This window comes from Mycetomoellerius zeteki, unplaced genomic scaffold (assembly GCF_001594055.1).
Source record: "Mycetomoellerius zeteki isolate Tzet28-1 unplaced genomic scaffold, Tzet1.0 scaffold210, whole genome shotgun sequence".
NCBI classification, from domain to species: domain Eukaryota; kingdom Metazoa; phylum Arthropoda; class Insecta; order Hymenoptera; family Formicidae; genus Mycetomoellerius; species Mycetomoellerius zeteki.
In genome coordinates, this window is record NW_017257066.1 from 91,228 (window position 1) to 101,422 (window position 10,195).

The 10,195-nt window shown below is 29.9% G+C and overlaps 1 protein-coding gene across 1 annotated transcript in view; it reads left to right on the top strand.

The window, feature by feature from the left end:
• Cad96Ca (tyrosine kinase receptor Cad96Ca) overlaps positions 1–8,583 on the top strand; it is a 21,401-nt gene extending 12,818 nt beyond the window's left edge. The window contains exons 3-9 of the mRNA XM_018447715.1: positions 1,881–2,128; positions 2,801–2,913; positions 4,345–4,744; positions 4,876–5,052; positions 6,023–6,373; positions 6,763–7,068; positions 7,769–8,583. Of these exons, the coding sequence (XP_018303217.1) occupies positions 1,881–2,128; positions 2,801–2,913; positions 4,345–4,744; positions 4,876–5,052; positions 6,023–6,373; positions 6,763–7,068; positions 7,769–8,005 (1,832 nt within the window). The 3' untranslated portion in view covers positions 8,006–8,583. The remainder of the gene's footprint in view (positions 1–1,880; positions 2,129–2,800; positions 2,914–4,344; positions 4,745–4,875; positions 5,053–6,022; positions 6,374–6,762; positions 7,069–7,768) is intronic.
• The last annotated feature ends 1,612 nt before the right edge of the window (positions 8,584–10,195 follow it).

Genomic DNA, 10,195 nt, shown 5'->3' on the forward strand with positions numbered 1-10,195 from the left:
TATATTAAAATTGATATGATATGTTAAAATTATATCAGTCTAGTTAGTTTAGTATACCTATATTCATTAAATATTTATAAATACGTTCCTTTTATACGTTTCTGATTAACAAATTGATTTTTCTTATACAATCCCAATAAAACCCCAAAAAATCCACAAATTTCGGATTTTTTTAAGCGGGTAAAACCCCTAGGTTTTTTTAGAATGGATAAAATAATGCCATACTTTTAATAATGACGGATTCCTATTTAATTTCTTATTTCAAGAAGAAACTTTATCGAGTCCTTGGTTTTTCTAACTTTAATTTATTTCCCTCTTTTTTATATGTGAATAAAAATCTAATCTTATTTTTATGAACAACTTTAGAATTTATCAGAAAAGTCAAATGACAAAACGATGCAAATAACGTGCAATTCATGTTCGTGAAAAGGAAGCGAGCACGCAACGAAAAAAGCGCGTGCAAGATGCGCAATTAAATTCGCGAGAAGAGTTCATTATCACTACTCGGTCAAAGTAAATCTGAATTTTGTGAATTGCAAACGTGCATGATGCACTTTCTATTTCTAGCATATATATGCGCGCCTTTCGCGCCATATCAGATCGGTCGGACGGTATCATAACGCTCTTCATGCGACCACTCGCCGTGACTTTCTATTCCAAGCATAACTCGCCGAGTTGATCATTCTTAATAAGAGAGGTCGAGAATCGTTGATGTGTGGTTACCGCGAAATCACGGCACGATTATTCGTCGGAGACGCGCAGTCAGGTGTATAGAACCGCCGCGAGATCCAGTTATTCGCTTTTCTTACACGAGAAGCTATGATACGGAAATGGTATAAGCAATTTAGCGGGAATTAGTAATTACACGATGAGAACAATATGAGAAATTACATGTCTCCAAAGAAAGTCTTTAACAAACGTCTGTAATAATCGCTCTCTACCTGAATTTCCTTTCCAACAACTTTAATATTTTTCTATTAAAAAAAATTTCTTTATTACTTCCTTTCTACTGCACTTCAGCAATTATATAATTAGCCAAAAGAGATATGTTGTAATAATAAATAATATGAAAGATCATAGAATGCTAAAGAGATTTATGCATAAAACGGAGGTTGCATATAAGGAACAGTCAAAAATGCGCAAAACTCGTGGAGGTTCACAGTCTACTTGGCGATATGAACTCGAAATCCAAGAAGGAATGCATATCAAGGCCGATCTCTAGGTGCGCGCGCATTTCCACCTACTGTTCTCTCTCATTATCGTTTGGTAAACTCGGGGCTAATTAGAACTCGAGCGTAAAACAGCAAGCTCGTCGCTTGTGCTCAAAACGCACTCGCGGTTGCGAGGAATCGAAGCCGATTTGAACGGTATTTCAGTCGCGTTGTCAACCTTCCGTGACGAATTATTAATTGCCAGCGGACTGAATTCTAATGCTGTAAATACTTCAATCGGAGATTCCAATCATCGTAATTACAAGTTAAACGAAGAACTTTGATAATTTAAGACAGTAACATTAAAATTTTTTAATACGGTTTATTTATGCACAAAAACCAAGAAGAACAACGAAGAGAAAAGAGATTAAGGAGATAAAAAAATACTGTAATCTTAATAATCTAAAAGCTTAAGATTTAAAATTTTTTTTTAATTTCAAAATCACAGAGATTTTCAAAAATTTTAATTTTTAAACATTTATAATTTAGAATTTAGACTGATGAGAATAAATTAATTAAGAGAAATAATCCAAGGTTCGCTTTGACCGAAAATAGGATTGTTTCTCTTAATTGATTTTTAAACTTACTTGTAAAGTTTTAGAATATTGAAACACCAAAAAATTTGTTAGTTCTACGAAAGTCGTCAGTGGCAAATTATTTTACTTGTAGGGAGCCAATTGAGCGATAATACACCGCCCATAATAGGGCTGGATTATCGAAACTGGAAACTTTCGGAAACCGAGCCGGTAGGAAATGTCATAACCAGGGTTCGCGCCGAGGACAACGAGCAGGATAAGTTGACTTATGGTCTGGAACCACACAATTATAACGGGGACAACAGACCTCAGTCACCATTACCCTTCTTCATCGACAATAGGACCGGCATAATTTTTCTCAATGAAACTCTCAAAGGAAGAGTGAGTATTTTTGCCAATTGTCAATTGTCAAAACTTTTCATTTCAAATAAAAATTTCTGCTTTGAATAATTTAATAATATAATTTATACGAAAATACGAAATTTTGATGAAAATATATAGATTGATGTTCATAATTAATTATGATATAATTTAAAGTATATTTAACTTTTTTTTTGGTTGTAAAAATATAATTTATGAAATAAATTGTATGTATTTTTGTATTAATTGGCTAATTAAATTTATACTAATTATTTAATAATTATAAAGATTCATGTTTTAAATGTTTCACTATTACTTTAAATGTTATACTGCATAGTATTCAATACAAAAATGGCTAAATAAATAAATATATGTATATACTCTCTAAAAATGAATTAGTGTATTATTACTGATTACACATCAGTTATAAGTGTAGCACTGAAGTCAATGATAATACACCAATTCACTTTTAGAGAGTGTAGATGTATTTCGATACACATACATATTTCATACATAGGTACGCAAAAATTGCACAAGTTGAACTAAAATAGGAATTATTGAAAAAATGTATTACAAAGAAAGGTATAGTGTATCTTTTCAATATTGACGGCACAGTGTGTCTACATATGGCGATCGCGAATGCTCAAATGTCAAAGCGCTTGAATTACGCTTCTTGCTCATTCTTCTTTTCAGGCAGGCCAGAACCTGTTATTCTATGTGACCGTTTCCGACGGTCAACTCACAGCGAAGAGTGAGGTTCTCGTCAACATCGAGGACGAATCGACAACGAATCGGGCAAGGATAAGGTGCGTGATCTCATACACATACACGCTCCCACGCTTATGCGCGTTGATATTTTTGATAGGTCAATGTAATCTATCGTGTTTATTAAAAAAAAAAACATGCACACACACACACACACACAATGCAAAATGTAAATGCTAGATTTCGAAGAAGGAACATATGTACATATGTAGAAATATTCTAGAGTTATATCAGTTAATTTACATTGACATTGAAGGTAAAATTCTAAAAGATTTTAGATTTTTTAAGGATAAATAAGCAAGTATTGTTCTAATATGAAATATATGTAAAAAAAAATATTAATTTCTAAATATATTAATATTTTTGAGCTTTAGAAAAAAATTAATAATAAACATGTTATTTTAAAATCATTTATGAATTTCGGTCAAATGATAATTTAGAAATGTGATTTAATAATATGCAAGAACCCAACGTCTTCGTATATGTTACATTTTTACTATATCATTTTCAAATAATTCTTTGCATCGTATAGTCAGAATATTCATGAAAGTTTCCCTTTTATATTTATTAATATGGAACTTCTCAATTTAAAAAATATATTCCGTATTTTTAAGATTAACAATTAAATTATTTCTTTAAAAAATAAAACTTATTTTAAAATAATTAAACTTGCGCTGTAATTATATAATTTATTCTAATTTGATAAAAATTTATTCTCTCATTGTATTTAGAAAAAATTTTAATAATTAACATTTTAATAAAAACTATGTTAAATTAAACGAGCTTGCAAAATAGTAGTTTTTTCCATAAATGGCAAGGAATAGCACGCGACCTTAAGGGAATTCAGCGGTGATCGTTCTATTATTCATGCTCCACTTCGTTAACGATAATGGACACTGCATGAATGAAAAAATTGCAGAATGTAAGAAGTTATACTTGTTATAAAGAACCTATATTTCTTATGTCAAGATATCAATTCAATAGATCATTCAGTCGACGAAATACCCACTGTTTATGCATATATGTATATTATAAGAGATATATCAATATCATTTTATATAAATACATTTACATATAAATATGATATAAATATTAAATTAAGAAATAAAAGTTAAAAACATTAAACTTAGAAAGTATGTAATTGCACACAGAGAAAAGATTTCTTTAAATCAAACAAATTTATGCATTGGAATAGTCCAACCAAATGGATGTTTAAATTAAAAATGTGATTACTTTCATTAAAAACTAAATTTTTTTGACTAAACAAAATATGTTTCATTTAAAATTAGATTTGTTTCAATGAAACAAATGTAAATATAACTCTCGAATCTTTTTCTCTGTGCGCACTACTAAATTACAGAGCAATTTTATTTGAAACAAATTTAATTGGCGCGCGCGCACGCACATACACACACAAAACAGATTAGATTTTTTGTATCTAAAGAATTCTTCCTGATTTAACTTTTTGACAGGATACCATATTCAAATCAATCTAATTCTGGTAGTCGAATACGACCACCGTTCCTCGGTCTATCGTCCTTCCCCTCACCTTTACCCCCTTTACCACCGAAACAATACCATCCTGAAACTACGAAACTTGAGTTGGAGAGAATAAAACCTAAGGAGAATGACAGTAACGTCAACGGCAATACCATAAGTACTGTCAATACTGTCAATACAGAAGAAAGCGTCCAGATAAACGAAGTGGAAACTCCTGCATTAAGCTCGAAGGTTGCACCTTCCGCTGCGCCGCCTTCGCAAGATATGGCGATGACGCTGGTACCAATAGCAGCTGGATGCGCCCTTGTTGTAGGTCTTGGTCTGGGTGCCTGGTCCTTGAGAAGTAGATTTTGCAGTAGCCGCAAATCCAAGGTGAACATGGTACTCGAAATAAGATTGATTTTAAAAAAGGAAGATATAACCTTTTTTATAAAAATAAAAATAAGTTAATTTTTACACAAATTTTAAACAAGATATTTAATAAAACTGAATCGGATTTTCAGAAGGGACAAACATCAGTCAGCGTTTCTAATCTATCAGACGAGCCTTCTCTCGTCCTGAAGAGATGGCGAGGTCCAAAGACTCGTAACAATCGTTACCAACCATGGGAGAAGGAATTCCAAGCAGGTATTCAGAATAAACAAGAGGATAAATGGGAATTTCCCAGGCATAGATTAAAGGTGTGATCATCACTCTATACTTGATAATTAATTGATCACAAAGTTAATAATTAATTAATTCCATGAATATCGCTACATTATTAAGGGTCCTTCTCTGTCTATAGGATGTAAAATTGAGTGTTTTTCAAAAGTGGGTCGTAGATAAACGGTGAAATCAAAGTGTGTGATAGTTTGAGATTTTTTTCTTGACATGTTAACGTAAGTGCCACGTATTTATTTCTTAAATATTATATTTAATATAGACGGTATCCAGGTGTAGTGCAGTGATGTCAAAATTTCCGGGGTCTCCGCCGTTGTAAAAAATTTAGTGTCCAATAGAGCTAGAATAGAAAATCAAAATGTTTTACCATTAATAATGATTTCTTAACTGCATGACTAAGGAAAATGAAAAATAATAATTGTTCATCATATGACAATGTTGTAAAAAAAAATGTTGTTTTTTCGCTGAAATTTCTGTGCTTTCTCGTTGTTTATTAAAAAAACTATTCAAGTTATCATAAAATCCTTAGTTCATGCAGTAGCGATTTAATTTAAATAAGTATACCAAAATTCAAGTCAATCGGATTATTAGTGTGGAAGTTTTGTACAACGACTTCAAAAACATATATGGTTCCGAGAAAAACGCGTTTAAAGTTTAATAATATATTTAAAGTAACATAAAATAAATTGAGCTTCTACCTTATTCTAGACACCTTAAAATCTTACTCTAAACACTTTAATATATCGATTTATGAAAAAAAACCGATTTTTTTGAAAATTTTAGACCAAGAAGGGCCCTTAAAGTTATTAAACGGCTAAATTACATAACTAGACAATTAAATTTAATTATTTCATGAATTCATAAATGTATTAAATAAATAAATTTCCAAATAATATATTCCAAGTTTATAGTCCCAAGTAATTATTTAAGCTAAGTTCTAACTAATTAAATAAGACATTCCCGTTTAATTAATTAGTTAATTATTGTTAGGTCTTCAATATCCTTGGCGAAGGTTGTTTTGGTCAGGTATGGAAATGCGAGGCCCTAGATATCAATGGCAAATCTGGCCCCACAATCGTGGCGGTAAAGACTCTGAAAGAGAATGCCGCCGAGAGAGAACGATTGGATCTCGCGCAGGAGCTACGTGTCATGAAGAATTTAGATCCTCATCCCAATGTTGTACGGCTTCTAGGATGCTGCACTGAACGGGAACCCATGTTCGTCATTCTGGAGTATGTTAGTGGCGGCAAGCTGCAGAGTTTCCTCAGAGCCTCCAGAGAAGAGAGAAATCATGGAGGTGCCGGATTGACCTCAAGGGATCTTACTGGATTTGTGTATCAAGTAAGTGATCGAATTGTAAATCTTTAACTAATGTAAGAATACAACACAGCTAATAAAATAAATTTGAATTTATTAACAAAAATATATAAATAACCTGCTCGAATCTGAACAACAATTAGTTAAGAAGATAGGTCAACAACGAACATAAAAATACAATCAAAGACAAATAATTTATTAAGACATTAATATATCAACGAAAAGATGGAAAGTTTTTATAATTTTTAATCTATACCATATATCATATATTAATATATCATATATTAAAAGTTGTAAAAACTTTCTATCTTTTCATTGATATATTAATGTCTTAATAAATTATTTGTCTTTGATTGTATTTTTATGCTCGTTATTCACCCATTTTCTTAACTAATTAAATTTATTATTTATAGATCGCCAAAGGTATGGAATATTTGGCATCAAAAGGTATCATCCACAGGGATTTAGCCGCCAGAAACATCCTAATCGACGAAAACCGCGCGTGCAAAGTAGCGGACTTCGGTTTTGCCAGAGACGTAGCGGCTAATCAGATTTATGAGAGAAAATCGGAAGGTAGATTACCGATTAGGTGGATGGCACCTGAGAGTTTATATGATAACATATTCTCCGTTAAGTCGGATATTTGGAGCTTCGGCGTCCTCATCTGGGAGATTGTAACATTAGGATCAACACCGTATCCTGGACTCGCTGCCGCAGAGGTATCAATATATCTGAAGACACGGTAGTGTCTCGGCGCTAAGCCAAGTGCAGCGTATAATATACTCGTATTATAATCTTCTTTATTAATTTTGTTAATTTAATTGGTTTTACACAAATCTAAGCACCAACTCTATATTGTAATAACAAATTCGAATAAAGATTAATTCAATGCCAAAACCAAACAAATACAAAGAACATTATTGATAAAATAAATATATTAATAATAACATATATACAAATATATATATAATCATAAATGTAATTGTTCCATTTATGATTATACATTTCTGTATGTAATTATTAATATATTTATTCTATTTAAAACATTGTATAATTTATACTTACTTGAATTAATTTTTATTTAAATTTATTAATTAACTTAATTTAATGTTTTTATTTTGTTCTCTGATTTAATCAATTGAATTCAGTTTAAAATAATGTTATTGTGCATATGAATATTTTATCTATAATAATTTAATGATTCAATTAAAAATAAATGTATAAAATTAAATTAAATTGGATAAAATTTAATTAAATTTAAAACAATTAAAATAAAAATATCAAATCAATATTTGAACGAAATTAACAAAATTTAAGATAAATTTAAACTAAACTAATTGTTTTTTATTAAATTAAATTAGAAGAATTAAATCAATTATAAAAAGTAACTGTATATATTACATCGAAATATTTTTCTAGGTAATGCGAAAGATCAAAGAGGGTTACAGATTAGACAGACCTGAGCACTGTAAAAGGGAGCTTTATAATATCATGTATTATTGCTGGGACAAGGATCCGGCGTGCAGACCATCCTTTGCCGAGCTCGTTAGCCTGACCGAAGGCCTGCTGCTTGATGAGACGGATTATATTGAGCTCGACAGATTTCCGGATCACTCGTATTACAATGTGCTCAATCTTAGCGGAGAGAAACTATAAATCTCGCATGATAATCGTTAATGTTATGTCACCCGATTTTCACATAGATAAGTTGCCACATATTTTCGCAAATAGATTTTAACACATTAGAACTTAATTGGATAATTTTTGCCACATGATGAATTATGTGGGAAAATCTCTTAAACTAAATTATAGAGCTGACAATTTTTTAAATCTTAGCCGAAGAGGATCATCAAATTAAACGACTCATCGAAAAATAATATTACATTTTGCAGTAATGTGTGCTTGATGATTTCGCTTAAGAATGATTTGAGCTTTAATTTTTCTGCTCTTTACAGTATGGAACTGTTTAATTGTTCTGTTAAATACTCAGATATACGTGCGTTAAATACTCATATGTGCGTACACATACAAAAAAACATATGATTTATACTAATTAAGAATGAAAAATATGTAATTAAATGCGACGTCCTCTCCATGCTTACAAATCGAAAAAAAAGTATTCTTAATACTTTATTCGCTATTCATGTCTAGACATGAACATGTATATATGTACTGAGTTAAATATTGTTGTAAGTTATTGTACAATTGTGTGTTGTAAGAATAAAAAATCTATACACGAGTACATTCTACATTCAGCAATATATTTATATGTTTCCTATAATATATTTCATATTAATCACAATATATTTTATATTAAAATCTATTAGGGTAAAGTTGACGAAATCGCACCGACTCTTAAATCGCACTACCTTACTTAAAAATTCAATTATTGTATTTATATATTTTCTTACGGGTTATTTAAGATTTACATGATACTGTAATGCTACTCTATTATACTCATGACATGAAGTGCAACAAGAGCGTTGTTATTTACATAAATAAAAAAATCGTGATAGCGTTGCTATTTTTCAACGTATTTCATAGCAGAATTACAGAAAATATAAGTTAAATAACCTAAGTCTTGACCATTCGTAGTGATTAGAATATTATTAAAATTAAATTAATAGGATTAAAGTTTGCTTTACATTTTTTTATAGATAAAATAAATAAAAGTTCAAAAAATGCTCTAGTTTCCTAAATCACACCATAATCTAACTTCTTAAATCGTACGTTACCTAGTATTTTTCCATTTTTTACATTTTTATTCGATTCATTATTATGTAAAAATGTATATTGTAAATCTACGAAGAGTTAATTTTGTTTCACGTAGAAACTCCTTAAATTACTTCTTGAAATTATTATGTGTTTCAGAAATTACGAAAAATATATTCTTAAATTTTTAACAGCATAATAAGATACAATTTTTTCCTTTTCTTACGTAATTTTTAAATTTTTTACATTATCATAATGTTTTAAATCAGAAATATTGGTGTGGTGCGATTTAGGCAACGAGGAAATTCGTTGCCTAAATCGCATCATACTGAAAAAAATCCTGATTTTAAACGTTATAATAGCGCAAAAAAATTATGAAAAAATTACATAAGAAAGGGAAAAGAGTACAGTTTATTATGCTGTAAAAAACTTAAGAACATTCTTCATAATTTCTGAGTTATGAGCCTTTAAGTAAAAAGTGATGTGATTTCGGCAACCTTACCCTATATATGTTATAATAATATAACAATGATTCGAGTTAAACGTATTTTTTTTTAGCAAATATATCTAAAAGTCTTTTTATCTGTAGTAAGTATATCCAATATTGTCTTCTATAATATAATTCTTCTACACAATTAAGATATAATCATATATCAACGATTAGAAAAAAAATCAAGATTTTTTTATCGTAATTATATTCGGTCAAAACGAAACTAAAAAATTAGAACTGCTTGTATGTCTATTTCTAATAAAGTAGACAATAATATTATATTTAGTCTTTTTTCTATTACATTTTATTTGGTTTATGTTTTGCTTAGAAAAATTATTTAAATCAACTTTACGCTTTTTTAATATTTTTTTTAAGCTTAAATTATTTTAATTTTTATAATTATATATATTATTTTTATAATGCATTGTTAAATTGTTACGCAATTATATACACAATATGAATAGAATCAAATGTACATAACAGACAAAAATCAATGACTAGGATGTGTTACCCACCGGAAATATTCGTGGCTACATATTTCTTAATGTGCACATGGTACACATAGGCCGGTATTCTCATAGTCAGATCTTATATTCAAAAACCATCTTAAGTACAGTCTTAAGAAGTCATGAACCAATCAGAGG